At 37.4% G+C, this 23,666-nt stretch overlaps 1 protein-coding gene and 1 long non-coding RNA gene across 2 annotated transcripts in view; one reads left to right on the forward strand and one right to left on the reverse strand.

The window, feature by feature from the left end:
• Positions 1-8,493, reverse strand: part of LOC132776120 (uncharacterized) — a 26,839-nt gene extending 18,346 nt beyond the window's left edge. Inside the window, exon 1 of the long non-coding RNA XR_009631589.2 lies at positions 8,427-8,493. This is a non-coding gene — a long non-coding RNA (uncharacterized lncRNA). The remainder of the gene's footprint in view (positions 1-8,426) is intronic.
• NTS (neurotensin) lies at positions 2,650-22,876 on the forward strand. The gene is made up of 4 exons (XM_060777367.2): positions 2,650-2,979; positions 8,688-8,749; positions 21,594-21,806; positions 22,505-22,876. Exons 1-4 carry the CDS (start codon positions 2,709-2,711, stop codon positions 22,649-22,651), a joined length of 693 nt encoding a protein of 230 aa, XP_060633350.2. The 5' UTR covers positions 2,650-2,708; the 3' UTR covers positions 22,652-22,876.
• The last annotated feature ends 790 nt before the right edge of the window (positions 22,877-23,666 follow it).

Here is a 23,666-nt window from a genome sequence, read left to right on the forward strand (position 1 = left end):
CACAAATAATAAATAAATACATAAACTTGCCTAGTTTCCAACAGAACCCTCAACCTCTGAGAATGGCTGCAATAGATGTGGGTGAAATGTCAGGTGAATGCTTCTGGAACTTGGCCATACAACCTGGAAAACTCACAGCAACCTAGTGAATCCGGTCAGGAAAGCCTTTGACAACGCAGGGTTGACCCGGTTTAGGTTTAATATTGAAAGACACATAGAAATACATGCTCTCATATGTTAGCCCTCATGTTTGAACTTAACAACAACAACAACAACAACAATAAACTTTATTTATACTCTGCCATCTCCCCAAAGGAACTCAGGATGGCTAACATGAGGCCAAGCCCAAGGATTACAATACAGCAAAGTAAAATACATCAGCAAATAATAATAACAAAGAAAAATACAATCAATAGCAAATACACAATAAACAACACAAAATAAAATAGTAGAAGAATAAAAACACAGTGGGTGGGCCAAATGCACAAGATAAAATTGATAAAGCCCTGGGTGAGATTTATTTTATTTATTTATCGTGTCAGGAGCAAACCAAACTGCAAAAGCTTGCAAACTTGGCATTCTATTAAATGTCCTTTGAGGCAGGGCTCAGATTGCATTGTAGTAGGTGGTCTGTGGTTTGCTCTTCTCCACACTCGCATGTCGTGGATTCCACTTTGTAGCCCCATTTCTTAAGGTTGGTTCTGCATCTCGTGATGCCAGACAGAAGTCTGTTTAATGCCTTCCAAGTCGCTCAGTTTTCTGTGTGCCCAGAAGGGAGTCTCTCATTTGGTATCAGCTGTTGATTGAGGTTCTGGGTTTTAGCCTGCCACTTCTGGACTCTCGCTTGCTGAGGTGTTCCAGCGAGTGTCTCTGTAGATCTTAGAAAACTATTTCTTGATTCAAGTCGTTGGAATACTGGCTGATATCTAAACAAGTGAGATTAGATAAATGGAGTAATGTGTATCTGGGAGGAGAACTCAGAAGGGTGAACAGTGTGGTTAACCTTCACTAAGGGATGGGAGAAAGTGCATCAAGGGATGGATACACACACACACACACTTCTAATACACACGCAAGCACACCGGAAAACTATGGGCACATCTACACTATAGAATGAATGGGAGCCCCTGGTGGTGCAGTGGGTTAAACCCCTGTGCCGGCAGGACTGGAGACCAACAGGTTAGAGGTTTGAATCCGGGGAGTGCATGGATGAGCTCCCTCTATTAGCTCCAGCTCTCCATGTGGGGACATGAGAGAAGCCTCCCACAAGGATGGTAACACATCAAAAACATCTGGGCATCCAGAGATACATAAGATACCAGAAGAAGAAGCTTGGTTGGAAAAGATACTTGACATAAGAAATATGGACAGACTTTCCTACTTGATGTCTAAAAATAAAGGAAAGCCGATAAAAGAAACAGATTGGACAAAAGTTACAGAATACTTAAAACACAAAACTGTATGATATTAATATAACATAACATAAGAGAGAGAGAGAGAGACCAGACGAAAGGAAGGGAGAAGGATAAACAAGATGGAAAGGAAAGAAAGAAAAAGAAGATACCTCACAGAGGATACTCAGGAAGTTGGGACTGAAATCTATTTGGTTGATGGTTTCTTTTCATTATTTTTTCCCTTGTTTTATTTTATCGTTTCAATCTTCCCCATTCTCTTTCCTTGTTTGTTTCTTTTCTTTTCCCTTTTCTTTTAAATTATGATTGAAGCTTCTATATAATATGGAAGGTCAAGGGTAAAGGTTTTCCCCTGACATGAAGTACAGTTGTGTCCGACTCTGGGGTGTGGTGCTCATCTCCATTTCTAAGCTGAAGAGCTGGCGTTGTCTGTAGACACCTCCAAGGTCACGTGGCCGGCATGACTGCATGGAGTGCCATTACCTTTCCGCCGGAGCAGTACTTATTGATCTACTCACATTTGCATGTTTTCGAACTGCTAGGTTGGCAGAAGCTGGGGCTGACAGTGGACGCTCATACCGCTCCTCGGATTCGAACCTGCGGCCTTTCGGTCAACAAGCTCAGCAGCTCAGTGCTTTAACCCACTGCACTACCGGGGGCTCCATATAATATGTATTTTAATGAAAACTTTCAATAAAGATTATTTTTAAAAAATATCCGGGCGTCCCCTGGGCAACGTCTTTGCAGACAGCCAATCCTCTCACACCAGAAGCGACTTGCAGTTTCTCAGGTCACTCCTGACATGACCAAAAAAAGAATGAATGGGGTTTGACACCAATTCAACTCCTGTGGCTCAATGGTAAGGAATCCTTTGGGCTGCAATCTGTTGAAACACTAGCACTCTGGCAGGAAAGACTAATCATCCCATACCACTGAGCAATGGCAGTTTAAAGTGGTGCCAAACTGCATTCAGTTGGGGAGGGGAGAGGTTGCAGTGCGAACTTTCTGTTCCCTCTTTTCTCCCCCATTTTTTTTCCTGTTTTGTCCTTCTCTTTGTCTCTGACCCCTTTCCCCCCGCTTTCCTTCCTCGGTCTTTGCGTCAAGAAGCGCGAAATCACGCCTCGCAATTAGGGAACCGCGTCAGTTTCCCCCCGAAAGAGGCTCCCGGAGGGGAGGGGAGGGGAGGGGAGGGGAGGGGGGAGGAGGCGTTGCATCCAACGACAGTGGCTGCGGCGCCTCCGTGACATCAGTCGCCCGCTCCCTTATATACTCCGGGACTGGTCCAGGGCTGCCCTTATGGTCCAGACCTTCAGGAAGCAGCTCCAGGCGCTCGGAAAGGGAGAAGGCAAGAGCCCGATCTTGGCGCGCTCCTCCGCCCGCCTCTGCCTCCCTCTCTTCCTCTCTCCAAACTTCCTGGCCGATTGGCCTCCCTCTCTGCCGCTCGCACGCCCCTTCTTGCATGGACTTTGCCTTCTAGAAGGAGAGAGGAGGATGGCGACGAGGATGCTGAGGATGCAGCTGGCGTGCGCGATGCTGCTTGCCTTCGCCTCCTGGAGCGTGTGCGCAGGTAAGCAAGCGGCGCCTCCTCGGTTTAGGCAGCCTGGCTCTCTCAGGCGAAGCCCGTGAGAACCAAACTCCACCTAGGATGAGGCAGCCCTGGTAGTCCTTTCCAAAGGGAGGAGTTGGGACCTGGAGGGTCACTTTCAAAAGTTAGGAGTTCCTGCTTGGCTTTGGAGAAGGCTTCTAAGCAACTCAGATTTGACAGGTTCTAAGTTATATATGTTGTATGGGTATCGTTTGAAAAAACCCCCGCACCCATTGCCTGGCTGACTTTTTAAGATTCACCTTTAAGCTAATAGAAGAGTTCCCTTCACGTCCATCTTTTGGAAGGAGGCTTCTGCTTTGGCTGTGTCACCTTAAATGCCATGTGGGCTCCATTAAGAAAGAGCATTATAGGAATGAGTAAAGCCATGGAGTTGGAAGGGATTCCAGACCTCCTCACACTAGAGAATGAATCCACTTTAAATTCGGTTTCTGCCTCCTGCAGAATTCTGAGTTTGTAGCTCAGGGAGGAGCCTTTAACAGCCTCCCTAAACTACAAACCCCAGAATTCTGCTGCAGGCAGAAACCGGATTTAAAGTGGATTCATTCTCTAGTGTGATGTAGGAACAAGAGTCCAATCCACTGCCCAATGGACCGAACTGTCTGGAAAATTGTGGTATATTTTTCACTGTGCCAAAATATATGTGGGCTGTACTAATTTGGATCAAATTGGGTCATTTTAATGAATGAACAAAAGGCTTTTTTTCCATGTCAGGAGCAACTTGAGGAACTGCAAGTCGCTTCTGGTGTGAGAGAATTGGCTGTTTGCAAGGACATTGCCCAGTGGACACCCAGATGTTTTACCATTCTGTGGAAGGCTAATCTCATGTTCTTGTATGAGAAGCTGGAGCTAACAGAGGGAGCTCACCCCACTCACCAAATTCAAACCACCGACCTTTCGATCATCAGTCCCTGGTGGCACAGGGGTTTAACCCATTGAGCAACCAGGGACTCCAGCAAAATGCTCATGGAGTCATAAACTCAGGACCCAATGAACATGAGCTGCCAAAAGTTCTGGTCAGAGACAACCAATGTATAAGAAAAGCTGAAAAACCTTATAATAACCATGGCAAAATGGATAGCATGAACCATGGGAAAAACTATAGCTTTTTAGAGCTATCATTGCTTTTGTTAACTCATTGAGAACCAGAAAGGCTCCTGCAAATCACCCAATCCTGTACTCCTTTGTGGTCTAGCCCAGTGCTTCTTAAGCCGTCTGATGTGGGAGAGACACTTGTGTGCCAGGGATCAAAAAACCTGACAACAACCATGGCAAAAAGGTCAGCATTAACCATGGCAAAACTATAGCTTTTTAGAGCTATCATTGCTTTTGTTAACTCATTGAGAATAAGAAAGTTTCCTGCAAATCACCCAATACTGTACTCCTTTGTGGTCTAGACTGGCACTTCTTGTCTGGTGTGGGAGAAACACTTGTGTGCCAGGGATTAGTGCCATATTTATCTCCATTAACTATAGCTGTTTCCCCCCTCCTGAACACAGGGCATGGCAGTCACTAGCTTACTGGAGTCAGTTCACAGAACACTTTGAATATCACTGTTCCAGACCACACCTGACATATCATGAGATTAGCAATAGGTGACCGGAGCCCCCAGTGGTCCAATAGGGTTAAGCCAGCAGGACTGAAGACCGACAGGTCGGAAGTTTGAATCTGGGGAGAGGGTGGACAAGCTCCCTCTGTCAGCTCCAGCTCCCCATGCAGGAACATGAGATGAGCCTTCCACAAGAATGGTAAAACATCCGGCCATCCCCTGGGTAATGTCCTTGCAGACGGCCAATTCTCTCACAACAGAAGCGACTTGCAGATTCTCAAGTCACTCCTGGCATAAAAAAAAAGCAATAGGCGCATTTTTGAAACCTGCTTTGTGGCACAGCACTACAAGCTTGTTTTTATGACAGGTTTTTTTTCCCCATCAGTAGACTGGAGTAATGGTAGAGATCTTCTTTAGAGACTGTTTGGAGAAATAATTGTGAGAATATGTTGTTGATTCTTACTACTTCATGACACTAGAGAATGAATCCACTTTAAATCTGGTTTCTGCCTCCTGCAGAATTCTGGGGTTTGTAGTTTAGTGAGGCTGTTAAAGGCTCCTCTCTAAACTACAAACCCCAGAAGTCCACAGGAGACAACAACCAGATTTAAAATGGATTCATTCTCTAGTGTGATGTGGTCCTAAGATGGAGAAAGGTTCAAAATCTAGGAGAATTTCTTATCTCAAACTATATACAATATTTCTTAAAAGAGCAAAATGTTGATCTGTTCAGACTTAACATCCAACAGTGGTCTCTATTTCATATGAAAGTCAATGTTTACAGTTATTCTAAAAGTACATCCAAAATTCAAGGTGTGAATCAATATATAAGCAGATTATCTGAAAAAAGGAAAAAAGAAGTATTTCCTTAAATTTCATTTAATCCCTCCTCCTCAGGCCATGTTTCATAACTGAAACCAGTTTTACTTGTTATTGTTATTGTTATAAGCCTTCGTGTCAATTCTGGTTTACTGTCAATTGTATTCTCTTGGTCAGATTTATGTAGAGAAGTTTGCCATTGCCTTCTTCTAAGGATGAGAGAGTTTTACTTGATCCTGATTCTCCATTATACCTGAGGATTGCAGACTCTGGTCTTAAAATCATAGAATCCTAGAGTTGGAAGAGACCTCATGGGCCATCCAGTCCAACCCCCTGTCAAAAGGCAGGAGAATCACATTCAAATCACCCCTGACAGATGGCCATCCAGCCATCTTCCAGAGTCATTTCATCATGCTATGTTGAATCTCTTGGATTTTAAAGAATAAAAACATAATTATTTCAAAAAAAATCTGAATTTTATCTTATAAAATATTGTTTTATGGCATATTTTCCAACATGGTTTTTCAAAATATTAAAATAAGTGGTATGAGGAATTTACATGAGTTCCAGAGATACTTATTACTATTTCTGAAATAGTTCATGGAAGAATTTAGAGAAGGGGGAAAAAACCTCTATAGTTCTGATTCAGGATCCCTGTATCCAGGTAAAACTGTATAGTACATGATTCAAAATAAAAATGTGTGTGCAATGTAAAATCTAAGTATGTATGTATGTATGTGTTAAATACTAGAGAAAACTGATTCTCTAAAGTCAAAAGCCGTAATCCTGTACAGTTACACGACAAGTCCTTTTTAATCCAGTTGGATTTACAAATCCTGTGTGAACCCATATCTGATGTTTATTTCCAAATTATATTTTGGGTTATATCTAACTGAAAAAAAAGAATGCTCCTATCCAGGGCAAAAAAGGTTCTAAAAAGATATAAACATTTGTATAATTCCAATTATTCTCACATATTTGAATTATTGATCATATTTGATCATAATATTGTAATACAATAAAATAATAACAATATAATATAATATAATAATAATTATATTTTTATATTTCATGTAATATTACTAATAATATTGCAGTGTAGTGGTATAGTACAATATAGTAATATATAATACTAATATTGTGCTATGCCAATAATATAATATATTGTATGTGCATATAACTTGTAAGCTGCTTTCAATCCCCTTTGGGGTGAGAAGAGCAGGATAATTTGTAAATAAATAAATAAATGAACTACCCAATTCATGGGACTACCCAATTTGCGACATTGATGAAAATACTGACTGTTTAATGTTATTTTTTTTATAATTACCTATTACCAAGTGTAATGTTAAAAGTGTGGATGGTTTATACAAAATGGTCTTCAGCTTCAGTTAAAATGACATTTCTTTTCACTGGCATGGCCTTTCTCATTGGAAAAAGGAAAATCAATGATGTAAAATTGACGACGCACTTGTTGAAAGAAGCAAGGACACTGTTATTCCTTTATGCCTCATCATCTTGAATACAACCCAGAAATCATCAGCACTTTTAAACTCTAGTAATTCAAAAGGGAAGATTAAGTACATTTCAGTGGAACTTTAGAAGCGTTTAAATTCAATTCCACCATACCCGTTGCCTTCAATGGAAAGTCCATTCAATATGGAAATCTGCCATTTAATTCATTAAGCAATGAGTATCTATATCTCTGTAGGTGCATCTCTATAGGTAGAACTGAACAATAAGTGACTTGGAATACAAAATGGGAGAGGCAACCATTTTTTTCTGTAAATCCCAGGAAATTATCTACAAGCATGAGATCAAAGACCACAGAGCAACTCTCCTCCACGCACACGCGTGCACACACACCATTTTTATTATTTAGTACAGAATTCTTTGTGTAGCTTTGCTGAAAATAAGTTCCTATTTTCAGCAATCTCTTTTTACAAAAACAATTTCTCTTGCTATTTAGGTTATCACAGGATCAAGAGAATCGAGAATAAAACAATAGACACAATTTTCAGTGTAGAAAATTACACGTTTATGAAATAGACTACAAATAATTTACATTATTCCCAAAAATATTCATTAAGAGACAATATTGTTTCCATTGTGAATGATATAAGCTTCAAATAATTAACATATTGTTCATGTTGTAAATGTTTGTCATCCTAAGCCAACATTTTAGCTTTCAAATTATATATTTTATTTTTATGCATTTTTCTATATGTTTGCACAGTTCGGTCCCAACCCAACTGTAGACAGTTCTAATTTGACCCATTCAAACCAACAGAACAACTTAATTTCACTAAATTAATCCTACTGTTAGGGTCAAGAATGAATTATACTTACATTCATTGAAATTAATGGAGTCATAAACACATGACTCATTTGGCTCCTATTTGTATGAGGGAGTCTAATTTAAATATGCCTACATTCAAACATGGTTTTCAGTCAGACAAAGACATTTCTTCTGTGTATTTTTATTTGGAAGAGACAATAATTCCAGCAGAATTCACTCTCGGTAACACTGGACGGCAAGGATAGCCACAAATAACCTTAGCTCCGTGTGGTCACAGAGGTTCTATGTGGTGGGATGAATACATCAGAAAATTAAATATCTTCTGCAAGGAATAGTTTTATTTTAAAAATGAGGTCTATACTTCTCTTCCTTTGGGAAATAGACTTGAAAACTTGTTAATGTGTTAACAACCTGCGGTTGAAGAAAAACACTGGTCCCAGTGAAACTGTAAATTTCTTTCGATTTTATTCATAATTGGTAAAAAAGCAATTTGAGATACATGTATAAATCCTCTGGGTCTTTATTCAATAATTCCACATTTTTACTATTTAAATAATAAGCATTTTCACAGAGACCCCACTGAAACAATGCTTGAAACCTCAACTAGTAGCTCTTTTTGTGAGTTGGGGGTTGGCAAGACTGTCCTTTCACACTTTGTACCCTGAAAAATAATCCTTACAAGCTTAAAATAATTAAGGCATAAAACCTAATACCATTCCACAAAATCAGAGCTTGACTCCTTACCTTCTGTGTTCATTACTGAGCCTTAAAATGTTGCCTTTGACCAATAATCAGCATCTTTCATGGCCAAACTACCTTTTCCCAGAGAGACTGTATAAATCAAGGAGTATATATTAAAGAACAAAACACTTTCCAAGCATTTATTTTAGCCAGCACTTAACCCTAAAATCCCTTTAAAGGATAATCCTAAATCCAACATGTTGAAACTCAAATGCAAGTGATTTATAATGAAATAGTAAACATATGTTTCTGATTAACTTGCAGATTCAGAAGAGGAAATGAAAGCCTTAGAAGCTGATTTATTGACCAATATGTATACATCAAAGGTAATGCTTTTTCTACTTCTCCATTCCCTTTAGTCATAAAATGCATAAATTATCATTGGAAATATAAATTTTTAGTTTTCAATAAAAATTCATTTAGAAACTCATGCATTCATTACAAGGTGGGAAAGAATTGTCTTCCACTTCAAATAATGATGGGAAAATCCCTAAAATAATGAATTGGATGAGGACAATAATTTTTCTCTTGACATATTTATTTAACAGTAAGTGTAGAATTATGATGTGAACTCTTTACAGAAAGATACAGTTCTAGTCGGAATACACACGGAAACATCTAAATATCCTTATATCACTTAATAATATCAAAAGCTATTCTGAGGTAAAAATTAAAATGACAGCAGGAAAAGTTGGAACTGTTACCTTTAACCAAGATTAGTCTTGTGAGATCTAAACAACAGAAAAATTATTCTTACCAGTACAAATAGTAAAATATCATCACCATCATCATCATCATCATCATCATCATCACTTTATTTCTTAATTAGTCGCTCTCCACCAAGGTGCTCCGAGCGACTTACAATTTAAAACAGTTTATACACAATATAAAACATTCAATATAAAAACATTCAATATAAAAACATTCAACATAAAAACATTCAACATAAAACATTCAACATAAAAACATTCAGCAGTGACTATGGCAAAATTTGATCCGGTTACTTAAATATACAACCAAACAGCCAAGTCTTGACTCCAAAATTATGACTCCAAAATTGGGAAATGAGGTTTCCTAGATATCTGATTCAGATATGCATCGTGGCAATCCTATAAGTAACATATCAAAATGTAAAGCACATGCTTTGACAGGCATATTTATGGAAAAGTAATCTAAATATTTCCATCAGTTGTGACTTTGAAAATGTAAACATCTATTTAATGCTTTGTTGTCAAGCATTAATTTCATGGACAAAAAGTAGGATCATTGCTACACAAGTGACCATATGAAACAGGAAAGAACATAATGAATTTCTTTTAAATTTTGGCACGCTGTGGTGAATATTATTTTTTAGTCAGCATTTGAAATTCATACTGTATTACATTAAGACCAGTGGTATTGCTTACGTATTTATTATGCAGACATTGAGTTCATACTTTCTAGATGCTGTTCTCACTCATTAACTGTTCCCTAATTTCTCTGCACCACAACAATCAACTTGACAGATATTTATATGACAATACAGGGTTACCAAATATTATTCCTGCCTCCAGGAGTTACCACTGAACAGAGTCCCAGGGTTCATGTATACCAGTGGTTCCCAACCTGTGGTCCGTGAACCACCAGTGGTCTGCAAGAATTAAAACATGGTCTGCAGCCTACACCATTGCAATGAGAATGATTGGTCTCACAAAACCCTTCTATAATGCTGTGGCTTATTAAATATGGTTTTCTGTGGATGAGCAGATGGCAACTACTGGGTGGCATATGTTCTGTATCCAGAAACTAGAGCTGATGTGGTCTATCTAATGCAATTTTCTGAGTTAGCTCCCTAAATAACTGTCACATTGCCAGGGCTCTGCCATTATTCCAGCAGAAGTAAACCAAACAATCTCCCAGTTTGTGTTAAACAATTTAATTAAAGCAGCAGCACTGTCTACCTGTTTTAAAAGTCCAAAACATAAAACATAATGATGATAAAAGATAGCACTCAGCCACAGAATATAAAACAAAAACTGACAGCAAACAGTCTTGCATGTTCAAGATAACACTGTAGTCAAAAGGTCCAGTCCAGTGGTCAAATGCTGAGAGCTCAATGAACAAAGTCCAGCGATCAAGAGTCTATACCGTAGTCAAAAGCCAGTCCAAAGATTCAAGGTTCCAGGGTTCCAAGGGTTCAGGAGACAGGTCAGGATACCAAAAATGCACAAACCTGGGGGAAAACCAGCAGCATCTACCACCAAAATAAAACAAATACTTTTCTCCCGAAGATCAGTCCCAAGGCTAGTTCATTATATCCAGAAACACCCAGCTGCAATTTTTCTCTTGGATACCTTCACCCTTAATTGCTTTCACCCATGAACTCTTACTTACAGATTACTTCACCCTTTAGAACTAAAACTAGCATTAACCCTTCCATCACCAACTGCTAGGCCTGCCACCACCAACCATCATTAGCTGCAGGACATGATAGATGACAATAATCCAATCAAATCTAAATTTGACAAAAAACTGATTTGCAACACTTTTGGTACTAATGTTGGAGAATGGTCAAAGTGGTACCTAAAAAAAAGGTTGGAAACCACTAATGTACACTGTAGAACGAATGCCATTCAGTACCACTGTTATGGCCCAATCCTATGGAATCCTGGAAGCTGCAGTCTTACAGGGTCTTTAGCCCTGTCATGTCCCATGAAGATGTTCACTTCTTACCCCTAGTTAAGCCCTTTTTAGTTAGAGGGTTTAATATTTTATGTGCAGTTTCTGGAGGGTCAGTCTAGACATTCTCTTTGCATTTGAAGCCTCCATCGCCCTGCCCCTTTAAGAATTCCCTCAGGGGTAGAGCCTCAGGCAAGGCACTTCTGGTTCTTGGAAGAGTCAGCCTTTTTGTGACTGGATGGTGAGGAGAGAGGAAGGCAAGAAGGTCTACAAATTGCAAGTCCAGTCAGAGCTGTATTCAAGTCCAGTTGGAGTTAAATTTTGGAACCATCTTAGAAACAGCTGAACATTATACAAGAAAGAGACAATAAGAAGAAACAAAGATTTAAGAGCCTCAGTTTCAACCAGAACTGTGTCTATCTCTCAAAGACTTTACCACTCCTCATAAAGACTTTGAAGTGAGAGTTAGTTAAAAAATTCTTATTTGATTCAACTATATAGTCTCCAATATGTTTCCTGCACAGCCAGTTCACATTCCAAGTAGTTAAGATAGTGTGGGGGCAGAACAAGCCTTCTCTGCCAAAGTGTACTGTAGCCTCACCAAATTACAATTCCTAGGGCTCCATAGCATTGAGGCATGACAGTTAAAGTAGTGTCAAACTGCATTTATTCTACAGTATAAATGCACCCTTAGACTTCACGTCTATCCTGTTACAGCTAGTGCCCAATTTGTTTGGTGATTTGGAGGTCAGCTAACATAATACAAGGGTGGAAGTAAAACCTGTGGGACTAACATACAACACTAACAAACTCCTCTTGGCCTACATTTTTTTTTTGCTGTACAAGAAATCCAGTTCATCAAAAATAATGGAGTCTAATTAATTGCCAAAATATGACATAGCCTTGCTGTGACACTCTATGCATTTGGCTTTAAAAAATCTTAATTTTCATTTGAGTTATGCATATTTAAATATATGTAGAGGGGTTTTTTTTTTAAAAAAAGCATTATAATGAAATATAAAATTGCCATCTTAACAGGAACTTGTGAAGCCTGGGTTGTGAATAATGTGGTTCCAGATATAGGAAAACTCATAGCATAACTGAGGGACCATCAGTCTAACATTATGAAGTCTGTTGTTTTCTAGTTCATCTTAGGGTGGGAAAAGGCATAACAACCTGCTAAAATGGTTCTTATACTGAGCCGCTAAAGATGTAGAAACACTGTCTCTTTGTAATTTATTTAGCTAACTACCCCACCTCCCAAATATACATCAATGGATGAATTCATCTGAGCTCTAGTGCTAAGAACATTTATAAAGGAGTAAAATTCAGTGGTTCTGGTAGGGTTACTTCTGAATAACTCTACATTTTCCTACCTATCTCTTTCTGTTCAGGTTGGTCAAATGCAGAAAAGTAGATGATGTGTATGTGTAGAAGAAGAAATTGCAGCAGTTTCAGCTCATCATTAAACTCTTCTTCTGTACGAAATCTTCCATCTTTCACAGTTTTAACCCCTGCTCCCTACACACACACAAACACATGCATTTCCTGTCTGAGTCCCTTTATTAATATTCAGTCTTTACTTCAGTATTCCTAACTTCAAATTCAGTGGAATGTAGGTTTGAGAAGACAATCACAGAACAGTGGATCTCATCTTGTTCCACACCACTTTTGTGCACATACCCATACCCACATGTCCATGCACTCACTCAACTCTCATTACTTCAGCATAATAACAGGAAAGAACCTAAAAAGAAAAAGCAAAGAAGTGAGGGAGAAAGATCCAAAGCAAGAGACAAATAGGGAAGGGAAGAAGTAAGGAGAGTCTCAGAAGATATAAGCAGTAGCAAGAGGAATAACTATAAACGAAAAAGATATGGTATTGAAAACTAGGTAAATCTTAATTAAATTACTTGAATGTTAAACTACACATAAATCTCACTCTTGCATTAGGTTTAGATTAATCTCTTTAATGTATACATTTGCACAAAAACATTTGGAAAAAATGCTTCCTCCCCCAACGATCTAAAAGAGAAGGTCATTTACCTCTGAAATCTCCATCATTCCTTTTCTTCTTCATGAGCATATCGAGTAGAAAATATTTCAAAATACAATAGCGCTGCCATGTGATTAGGACTTTTGACATCAGTTGTAATGATACCAATTCTTGTATATAGAACTACCCTTGTATCTGTAGGGGATACTTTCAAAGACATACAAAACCTCCGATATTAACTGTGGTTAATACTGAACTCTATATTTTGACTCTACTTGAAGTGGAAGCATAACATAGAATAACATTGGAGGACCTGGAGAGGCCAACAAGCACTTACAAAAGGATTTCTTTTTGTGTGGGCAACTGAAACTATAGGTATTGACTCTGTGGATAAGGGGATAGTGTTATACTTTGTCTTGATGCAAAAAATTTCACCTTCCCAGGATGAAAAGAAGCAAGCTTCCCTATGGCACACACCACATCTCAGGGGCATATCTTTTGAGTCCAACTTTCACTCCAGATATTTGTTTAAATTACAAGTGCCATCCTCTCCATATATTGTAAAAGATTGTCTAGTCAATAAGTAGCTCTCCAGGCTATCAGGCAGGGATCTTTCAGTCCCATCCCTCAACCTTTTTGTAAAAAATAAATTGAAGTTTCCCAGAATCCATTTTTTTCTGCTGAAATATCTGGGTATTTTCTTTTTCTAACTATTACAAGAAAATTCAAGGAAATTATTTCTATTTGCACAGAACATTTATTTCAAGGATGAATACTGAGGATTAAACCTGCACAGTGCACACAATTCCATTATTAGGTTGTTTCGTAGAAGATTGATAATTTGGTTGAATATGTATCATGTTAGTTGCTTGGAGTGGATGTATTAGGGGGTATCCTTGAAGCAATACCCTATGGAGAAAATATTGAAAGTGACAGAAAATCAATTCACAGTTTCAGCACTGGCTAGGAAGATGTGTATCATAAGTGAAAAAATGAATTTTTACACCATTGCACCAATATTTTTAGCTGTAAAATGGAAAAAACATGTACAGGAAAGCAAAAAGTGTGACCATGTGCATCTCACAAGTAGAAATGAGAACAGAAGATCGAAAACTCTCATTGTCACTGTAAGTAGCATAATGCTTTAAAAAATAAAGATAACAACAGACAAAAATAGTCTTGTGGGTCCTTTGAAGTGCAACAACTTGATTGTGGCATAACCTTCTGTTGTCTCTGGTCTTTAAGGGGCTACAAAAACTTGTTTTTGTATTTTCTGCAGAAAAAATTAGTGTTCTCTACAGAAATGCTAAGACATGTCTCATAAGAGGTATTATAGTCCTAGGCATGACTACTCTGAAGGAAATAGAACTCTTTTCCAGCAACATGTTTATAGGATTATATGACATTGTGTGTATGTGTGTTGCATGTATATGTACCTTCAATTTGGCTATTGACTTATGGAGATTCTATGAAATTTTCATATGGTTTTATTAGTTAAGGATTTCCCAGAGATGGTTTTGTCAGTTTCTTCCTCTGAAATAGAGCCTATAGCATCTGATACTAATGGCAATTTCCTATCCCATTTAGCTTCCAAGATCAGATGAGATTTGTTGCTTTAGAGTATTTGGGAAATGAAAAACAACAAAACAAATTGAAAGTAGAATTTTCCCATATATTTAAAGAATATATGAAGATATTGTTAGATTGAGCCAAATACATATCTAGCCCAGTATTCTGTTCACTTGGTAGGCGAATTGATAAAGCTGACTTAAATAATAACCATTGCCAATCCCATGAATTTACCCTATTTCCTTTTCAAGATATCCAATTTATTGGTATTGTTTATCAACTAGGGAGAAAAGCAGTATCAAACTCGGTTAGATACCCCCGGATTCCATTTTCCCCTATATGAAACAGCTTCAAATGGTATAATATTTCCACATAGAATACTTGTTCCAGGTCCTGTGTCACCTTTTTTTATGCTTTCTGTACATTTTCCTGATTTATGATATCTGCATTTTGATATAATACGCAGAACTGGGGCATAACCCTAAAGGCACGAGATACTAACTGATCTTGGAAACTTGATATGGTTAATATTTGGATGGGAATGTGTCAATGAATGCAAGTTGTTGTAGGCTATATTTCAGAGGAAGGAACGGACAAAATCACTCTGAGTATTCCTTTTCGAAGAAAACACATTGAAAGTTGTGGGATCCCACATATATAGGTATATAAAATAGGAATGAAAACCAAACATTTACTGAAAAAGTAAGCATCTGCAAGACTTGCTAAATAATCTGATTTTTCTTTTTATGAGGTACAACTGAAGCATATTCTGTAGAGTTCAGTGTAAATATTGCACAGCAAACTTGAATAAATGAAAACAGCCACTAGGTGATGTTCGTGAAACTTTTACTGTTGCCAATTTTTGGGACTCTAGCATTGAGCTAAAGGGAAACCAACTGGTGTCAGTACCCACAGTTTAATAAGCAGTGGTCTGCACAGTATCATTTCTTTTCCAGCATTATTATTTTGTATACAAGCAGTATAATGATTGCAATTTTATTATCAATTGCCATTCTAATTCTTCCCATCTGGAATTTACCAATTTTTATAGCTGCTGTACACTAAAATGACATTTTAAAATGGGATATCCATAGTATCAAGTAATGGTCTGTCCAAAATAATTTGCTACTTGAGGCAGAGCCTTAAACTAGTCCCACTATTTTGGCAGAAAATATTTATTTATTTATGTACAGTATTTATATTCCGCCTTTCTCACCCCACAGGGGACTCAGGGCAGATTACAATGCACACACACACACATATGGCAAACATTCAATGCCATTAGACATACAACATATATAAACAGATGCAGAAGCAATTTAACATCCCAACTTTGTGGCTTCATGAGGGTATGCTCAATTCTGGACACAGGGGGAGCTGCTGCTTTACTGTCCACTTGTGACACCAAGTCCTTGATGGAGTACTTTCTCATTCTTTTGCATGCTTCTGGGAGGTTTTATGGTATCATAAATTAGTTAAATTAGCCTCCCTGCATAAAGTGGTACCTAAATTTCCTACTTGACAGATGCAACTGTCTTTCGGGCTGCATAGGTCATCAGCAAGCTAGACTATTAATGGTAAGGAGCTCACTTTGACCGGGGCTGGCTTTGAACTCATGACCTCATGGTCAGTATTGGTTTAATGCAGCTAGCTATGAACTAGCTGTGCCATAGCCTGGTCATGCACTACAAGCCTTCCTCCCAGTTAAACAACAACTGTCTACTTACTAAACCTAATAAACACAATTTGATGGATTTTCATGGAACTCTGTTTCTCCATCATAGTGAAGAAAGTAGTTTCATCACTATGCTAATATTAGTTCTTGGCCTGCAATCAATGAATGCATGCACTTGCTATTCATGAATCCACCCAACCATTGTTTCCTAGTCAAATAGGTTCTTCATGGTAATATCCTGAAGAGGTTAACTACCAAAACTAATCTTGGGCTGAATATACCTTTGGGCAGAAATTATACTCTGAAATAGCTGTAATGTTTCTTATAATCAAAACACAGTGGCTCACTTCACCATTTTCCAGTGTTCTCCTATTATAAGCTGATCTATTTCTCCATCCATTTCTCCTTTCATTTTCAGATGTGTAGATAGCCCATCATGAAATGTCCAGGAAGATAGTTTCAAAATGAGGCAAACATTGGAGTAAATTATATTCATTTTTCCATTTTTTTCTTCTATCAAACTATTACCATCATATGAGGAAAAATAGGAGAATGACAGAAAATAAGGCAGGGAATCAGAAACAATTCCATAAGGCATTCCAACTTTTTCAAATGGTTCTGATTTAAATCCGTTCCTATAACTTAAGAAAATTTATATTATTGATGGTGGAATATTTCCATCTTCATAAATGTATTATAAAAAGAGATATTTGACAGAAATATCAACTCCTGTACAAAAAATGTTCTTCTCTGGGCAGAAGATGCTATATTCTCTGCAAATCAACAATGATACTCTTCTATAGAATAAATCTCAAATCACAGGTTTTTTTCTACACAAAAAATAACATTTGCTTTAGGGGGATAAATATTTCTGCATTGAAATATTATTTTTCAAGAAGAAAAAGCTGCTTTCTGTGCAAAACAACCACATGTGATTTTTGTGTGCAATATACCCCTAGCTGCAAATATTCTTATCCAGTGAGAGTTCATCTCATCAGAGTTGCTCAACACTTGAAAAACATGTTTTTTCAAACATTATAAATATTTTTAATATTATTGCCATCCTTAGAGGTGTAGAATCAAATATTTTTATCTACATTGTTTACATCATGGGCTTTGAACCTTCCTATCTCTCACCTTGAGGTGATCTGTTTAGTGTTCTTACTTCTAATCATGCTTTAAATTTATTACATCCTTCCTTCATTAAAAATGAAGCTGTGTAATGTTAATTCTGTAGATGGTCTTAGCCAATTTCTGTCAATTTATGTGCCTTATATAAGAGATCAAACCACTAAAAATTAAAGTGAAAAATGTTTTGGCTAGTTAACACAGTCAGATTTTATCTGGAGAACATCTTAGCTGAGAGGAAGGTGTTCTTGCTTCAATCAACTGTCAGATTTTGCAGTTATAGTGTGACCATCTTTCCTACTTATAGCAGGAAACTCACACTTTGATGACTGATCTTCATCCTTTATGTGCCTGTTCAGTTTCACCTTCTCTGCTTACCTCAGCAATACTTGGTATTTTAGGATATGGAGGAGGTGAACTTGTTAACATCAAAGCAAAAAAACAAAACAAAAAACAAAAAACAAAAAAAAACTTCACTACCCAGTGAAGATTTTTGGATAACTAATGAACATTCCTTTGAGTACTGTTTGCCCTATTCCTTTGAAAAAGACTACAGTTTTCAATACATTTTTTAAAAAAAAATCATTTTATCTTGTGATTTTATGTTTTTACTCTTACCTCTATGATATTGGATAGAAACATTTCAAGAGAACCCTAGCTTCCTTTTTTAAAGCAGAAGGCTTAAATCTGCTCTCCAGTTTTAAAGCTGTATAATACAAATGTCTGATAGCGTCTCATATGGAGAGATTCCCCAACTATTTTTTAACAAACAAATGTTAAAAATTGTCTGACTTGGCCTATTTTACCAGAAATGGCCATCAAGCAATCATAACATAAAACCTCCAAATTAGATTTTACAGAGAAATTGAAAACAAATGAAAAATGTAACTTAATTTAATGCTTTTTTAAATAAAAATAATACAACAAATTTGAACTCCCATAGTTCACTGGTTTTATTTTCATCATTGGGAAGTGGTAAAACTGATTTTGGACAATACTAAAATGGTATATTAGAACCTAAGGTAAGTTAAGAACATTTATAAAGAAAGTTTTCTCCCCTCCCTCTTCCTAACACCTGCCTTTGCTTCTCAAACAAAACATGATGGGGTGTTTGGGGCTCCTGAAAGAGTGGTAAATTCCTCAGAATCAGGCTTGGATTCTAAGATAACTTAACAGAAAAAAATACAGAGATTTTCATGTCTCCCATTTAACGTTGTTCTGGTACCCTATCAATGTCTTGGGAGATGTATGTGAAAGGAGGTGTCTAGTGGTTACAAGAGGAGGAAGAAATAAGGAACTGCACAAATGGTAAAGCAACGCTTTTTAGAACCTTTTAAAATATCCCACCCAGCACAAGCAAAACTTTCCCAAGCTGTGGTCCACAGATGAATGTTGTCTGGGGAAAATCAATTTGGTCAATCTGTTCTCCATTTATGGTGGTACCAGTGGTGCAGATATGACAAAAATGTTCTTTTGTAGCATCACGTACCAGCATGACTATTTATCCTTCTATTGCCATTTCCAAAAGTAATGAGCTATGCAATAATCTTCATGGCTTCAATATAACCTTGGTATTTTACTCAGAACAGGGGACAAATGAATGAAGAAACAGGTAGAGTGGAAAAGAAGTTGTGAAGTCTGAAAAAAACCCCAACAACATTTATCTTATTTTTTGATTACTGAGCATTACAGCAGAAAGATGACCCCCCCCCCCCCCCCGTCTATCAACTTCCTAGTAGAGTAGTGACACTGGCTCTTGCAGGGTTGCAATGCCTGATCTTTTTAATTTTTATTAGCAGAAATGATGGTGTCATTTGCCATCCAGCTCGGGTTTGCACCTTCTTTCTGAGTATTGTCATTATCCCCACAGTAGCTGCAGAAGTATGGATTTTCTCAGCAACAGTATATTACGAGACAACTTTGTGGTAATCCAAGTTGTGGTTTTATCTTGAATAGTCAGTTAAGACCAATTAGTTTAACAAACTAGCCACTCCTAAAAAACTGCTGGGAATGATTAGTTGAAACTGAGCAAGACTATGAGGATTAACATGATCTGCAACTGCTCTTCCGAGTTTACCATTAAATAACTATAGTTCAATTTAGAGAGCTGTAGGAGAGTGGGCGGGAACAGTTTAAAAGCTTCTTGTTCCCATACAGAGAAAAATAAAACAACTCATATAAACAAGCAGGAATAAATGTAGGGGTAGGAAAAAAGGGAACAGGAAAAAGGGCTCATTAGACATTAAGGCAGTAATGTTTATTTTATATGCTCATGTATAAGTTTAGAATTTTAGTAAAAAAAAAAAATCTGCCCCAAAAGCCTGGACTGACATCCATCAGCTGCCTTCACTGAGCAGAGTGGTAGAAAGCAAGGAAGAGCCTAAAATAAGTAATGACTCCATCTAATATCTCACCATGGCATCATGTCTGGCCTTTTAACTGCCTAGGCAAGTAAATAGCACTGGTCATCCCTCTGAGTCAGCATTGATGCTTTCCCCTCCCTGTGGATTGACTCTTGACTTATCCACAGGTAATACGAAAATCCATGATTTTGGTCCCAAAATCTGCCCACGACTTATACACCAGGTAACTTATTTTCTCTCCCACAGTGCAATTTTCTGAGTTACAGTCTTTAGCAACTAAAGTTGCAAATTTAAGCTCCTGTTAATGTTCCAACACTTAAGGATTTAAGAATACTTACAAGTGTTCTTTTCTTTTGTGATAAAGCATGTGTCAACACTTCAACACTTCCCTTTCCCAACTGAACAAATAGTTAAGTGCACTACAATTTTTCACACATTATTATTTCTTACTAAACTTTTATTTGCATACATTTCTGCACATTTCCTCAGAGAACAATGCAATTTTTCTGAACTATACTTTTGGGATGCACATGCTCACATCTACATACCTTTCTGTGTGTGTTTGGAGACAATAAGTCATCAGCCAAGTAATAACCAGCAACACATTACTTTTGTGTTAAATTTCCATTCAGCATCTTCCAACCACCATATGGCAATTAGAGAAAGGCTACCCTTTGCTTATGAATTATTTACATTTTTGCTAGAACAATAAACCAAGCTCCAGTAATTGATTTCTATTAGCTACCAAATCTATAGAAAGTGCTGGTAAAAGCTATTCCAAAAACCACCAGTTTGAAATCCAGGATTATAGACTTATTGTTTCTGAATCATAATGTGAATTCTTTTTAGCTTTCACAATTGTCTGAAGAAGGAAAGAGTTGCAGGGACAACCTAATCCCAAATGGTCTTTTCAAGAATTCCCAGAGTTAATGGCAAGAAAGTTCTATAGTTCTTCAATTATCCTGTGACAGAGTAAAGTCTTGGTTAGATGCCTAAATGCTACCTGTCAACTTATGAAGACCCTGTGAACTTCATACAGCTTTCTTAGAAATTTTCAATAAGCAAGAGAAACAATTGAAAACCAGGTTGCTTTGATATTGAATGTGTCACAATCTCATAGATACTATGACAGCTTTTGTGTATTGCTGAATACAAGAAAAGTGTTGTGTCCAAAAAGCAAATCAAAGTCATAATAAAGGTCAACTGTCTGAAGAAAAATGTAGCATTTCGTAATGATCAGCAACAGATATTAGGTAATTCATTTGGTTGGAAGAAAGACCGCATGACTTTTTAATCTATCTATTTTCAACTTGTTGATATTTTTGTTTCCCTCCGATAAGCCATACCCTGTATATTTCAAGGTATTTTCACAAATAAATCCAGATGCAATCTAAATTATTGTAGAAGGCCTTAGTAAAATACAATCATTCTAGAAGTTGGCACCATAAATAATTTTCCTGAGAGAGAAACATTCGAATAGACATCTGAACAGGCACAGTTTAGTTGCATTGCATATAGTAAAATCAGTGTCTATATTGAATTTTTGAACTCATTGTTGCAAAGATACATAATCAAAATCATCTGTTTTTGTAAAATAAATTGTTCAAAATGGTTCAGTTTTATAAAATTTTGAAAATAAATATAGCTGTTAAAATGTGTGGGATAATCAATCACACCAGTTATTTTGTTCTATTATTTCAGTAGAACTATCTACTGAAACAATTTAAGATCTTACTACTGAAACAATTTAAGATACTAACTGTTCATTTTGGGTTTTTCAGGTAAACAAGGCAAAGCTTCCTCCATGGAAAATGACTCTTCTAAATATTTGTGACCTTATAAGTAACCTAAACAATCAAGAAGAGACAGCAGGTGACACAGAAGATGACCTCATGACAAGGAGACCTACACTTGATAGTTTCACTTTGGAAGCCATGTTGACATTGTACCAGCTTCAAAAAGTCTGCCATAGCAGAACTTTTCAACATTGGGAGGTAAAGTCAGCATTTCGGGGGGGGGGGGGGAGGGGGCTTTGATACAATTCAGGGCACTTCCAGATAGGCCCTGTATCCCAGGATCTGATCCTAGGTTTTCTGATTTAAACTGGATTATATGAGTCCCCACTGCCAGATAATCTGGAATAAACAGAAAACCTGGGATCAGATCCTGTGATATAGGACCTGTCTGTAAGGGGCCTCAGCGCTTTAAAATCCCACTTTACTCAATATGGTATTTAGAATTTTCAGACAGAGAATTTTGTACCTCAATGATTTACAAACCCCACGAATTCTTTGCAGTCAATACTGGTGAACCATATTGAAATGAATGCCTTCCACTGGAAGTTATCATAGAGTCTCATTGAAGGACCTAGAAAATTCCTAGAGATATGTCCTCTTTAGGAATTTGCAATGTCCTCCAGCAAAACACGAACTTCTAGTGGAAGCATAGGATTGAATCACCTGGAAGATCTAAAAAATTCCTGGAGAAAATGTATTTTGTTAGATAGATGTGGGTAGGTGAAACTGTGGGTATGGTTCCGCAGATTCAGGGGTTGCATTGCACTGTATATCTTTCGATTTTGTTCTTACTGCATAGTGTTAAAGTATTTCCCAGTCTTCTGTATGTAAGGTACTTACCAAAGTCATTCCGTATGAAAGTAGTGATTCCATATCCCTTTTTTCCTTCTCACCAGTTACTTCAACAAGATGTTTATGACCCAGAAAATTCAAGCCAAGATAAAGATCTGATGAAGAGAAAAACCCCTTACATTCTGAAACGGCAGTTACATGTTAACAAAGCCCGACGACCATACATACTGAAGAGGAGTTCATATTACTGACCCAGCAATTAAAGTAGTGTTAATTTAGTTTTGAGTAACTGTGCTTTATGGTTACTTAATTTCAACCTTAAATCTCATTTGTGTGGAAAATATATTATGGAACGTGATCAAGATGATAGCATAATTGTGTCTTTTTTTGCCACTGTTGTTTCCTGATTGTGATTTTTCCTACTTAAAATTAATTGGACTAATACATTTACAAATAAATCTAGTTTCTAAGCATTATGCATTGTACACCAATGAGAATATTAAAACATTGCAAGAGTACTCACTCTATCCTGCAGAGACATTTCAGGAAATATAAATCCATGGTTACGCAAAACACTCACAAATAATTCAAAGTGTGATGAATTATCTAGAGTTGGTAAGCAAGTAAATGGCAGTGTAAAGCCTTTCGTCATTCATGATGTTAAATTATTCACACCGATTACTATACAACCTGCATTTTAACATCTATATCATCCAAAGTCCTTTTATCTGTGGATTCAGCTCAATTGCTAAACTACATACTACTTTAAAATGTGTAGCATGCAGCTTGGAGTAATGGTAATTTTAATCAAGGTAAGCCGGCAGGACTGCTGACTGAAAGGTCAGCAGTTCAAATCCAGAGAGTGGGGTGAGCTCCTGTCTGTTAGCTCCAGCTTCTCATGATGGAAGACTCCCACAGGTGGTAAAACATCTGGTTGTTCATTAGGCATCATCCTTGTAAACGGCCAATTTTCTCACACCTGAAGTGACTTGCAGTTTCTCAAATTGCTCCTGACATGACAACAATCAAGGTAATATCTTGGGATCTGATCCAGATTTTGGCTCACTGTATATGCACATGTGTAGATCAATATTCCTGCCTGTTTGTTGTACTAAATTACTGGTAGGGCTAAAACAAACAATATCAATGAAGTCCCCCCCCCCCCCCCCTTTAGAGACACTATGCAGGATGGGCAGGTTGCTGGGAAAGTTCAGAGCCCTCCCACAAACACAGAGAATCTATACTTATATAATTCAAAAAGCAATA

The sequence above is a fragment of the Anolis sagrei genome, chromosome 5 (assembly GCF_037176765.1).
Source record: "Anolis sagrei isolate rAnoSag1 chromosome 5, rAnoSag1.mat, whole genome shotgun sequence".
Classification (NCBI taxonomy): domain Eukaryota; kingdom Metazoa; phylum Chordata; class Lepidosauria; order Squamata; family Dactyloidae; genus Anolis; species Anolis sagrei.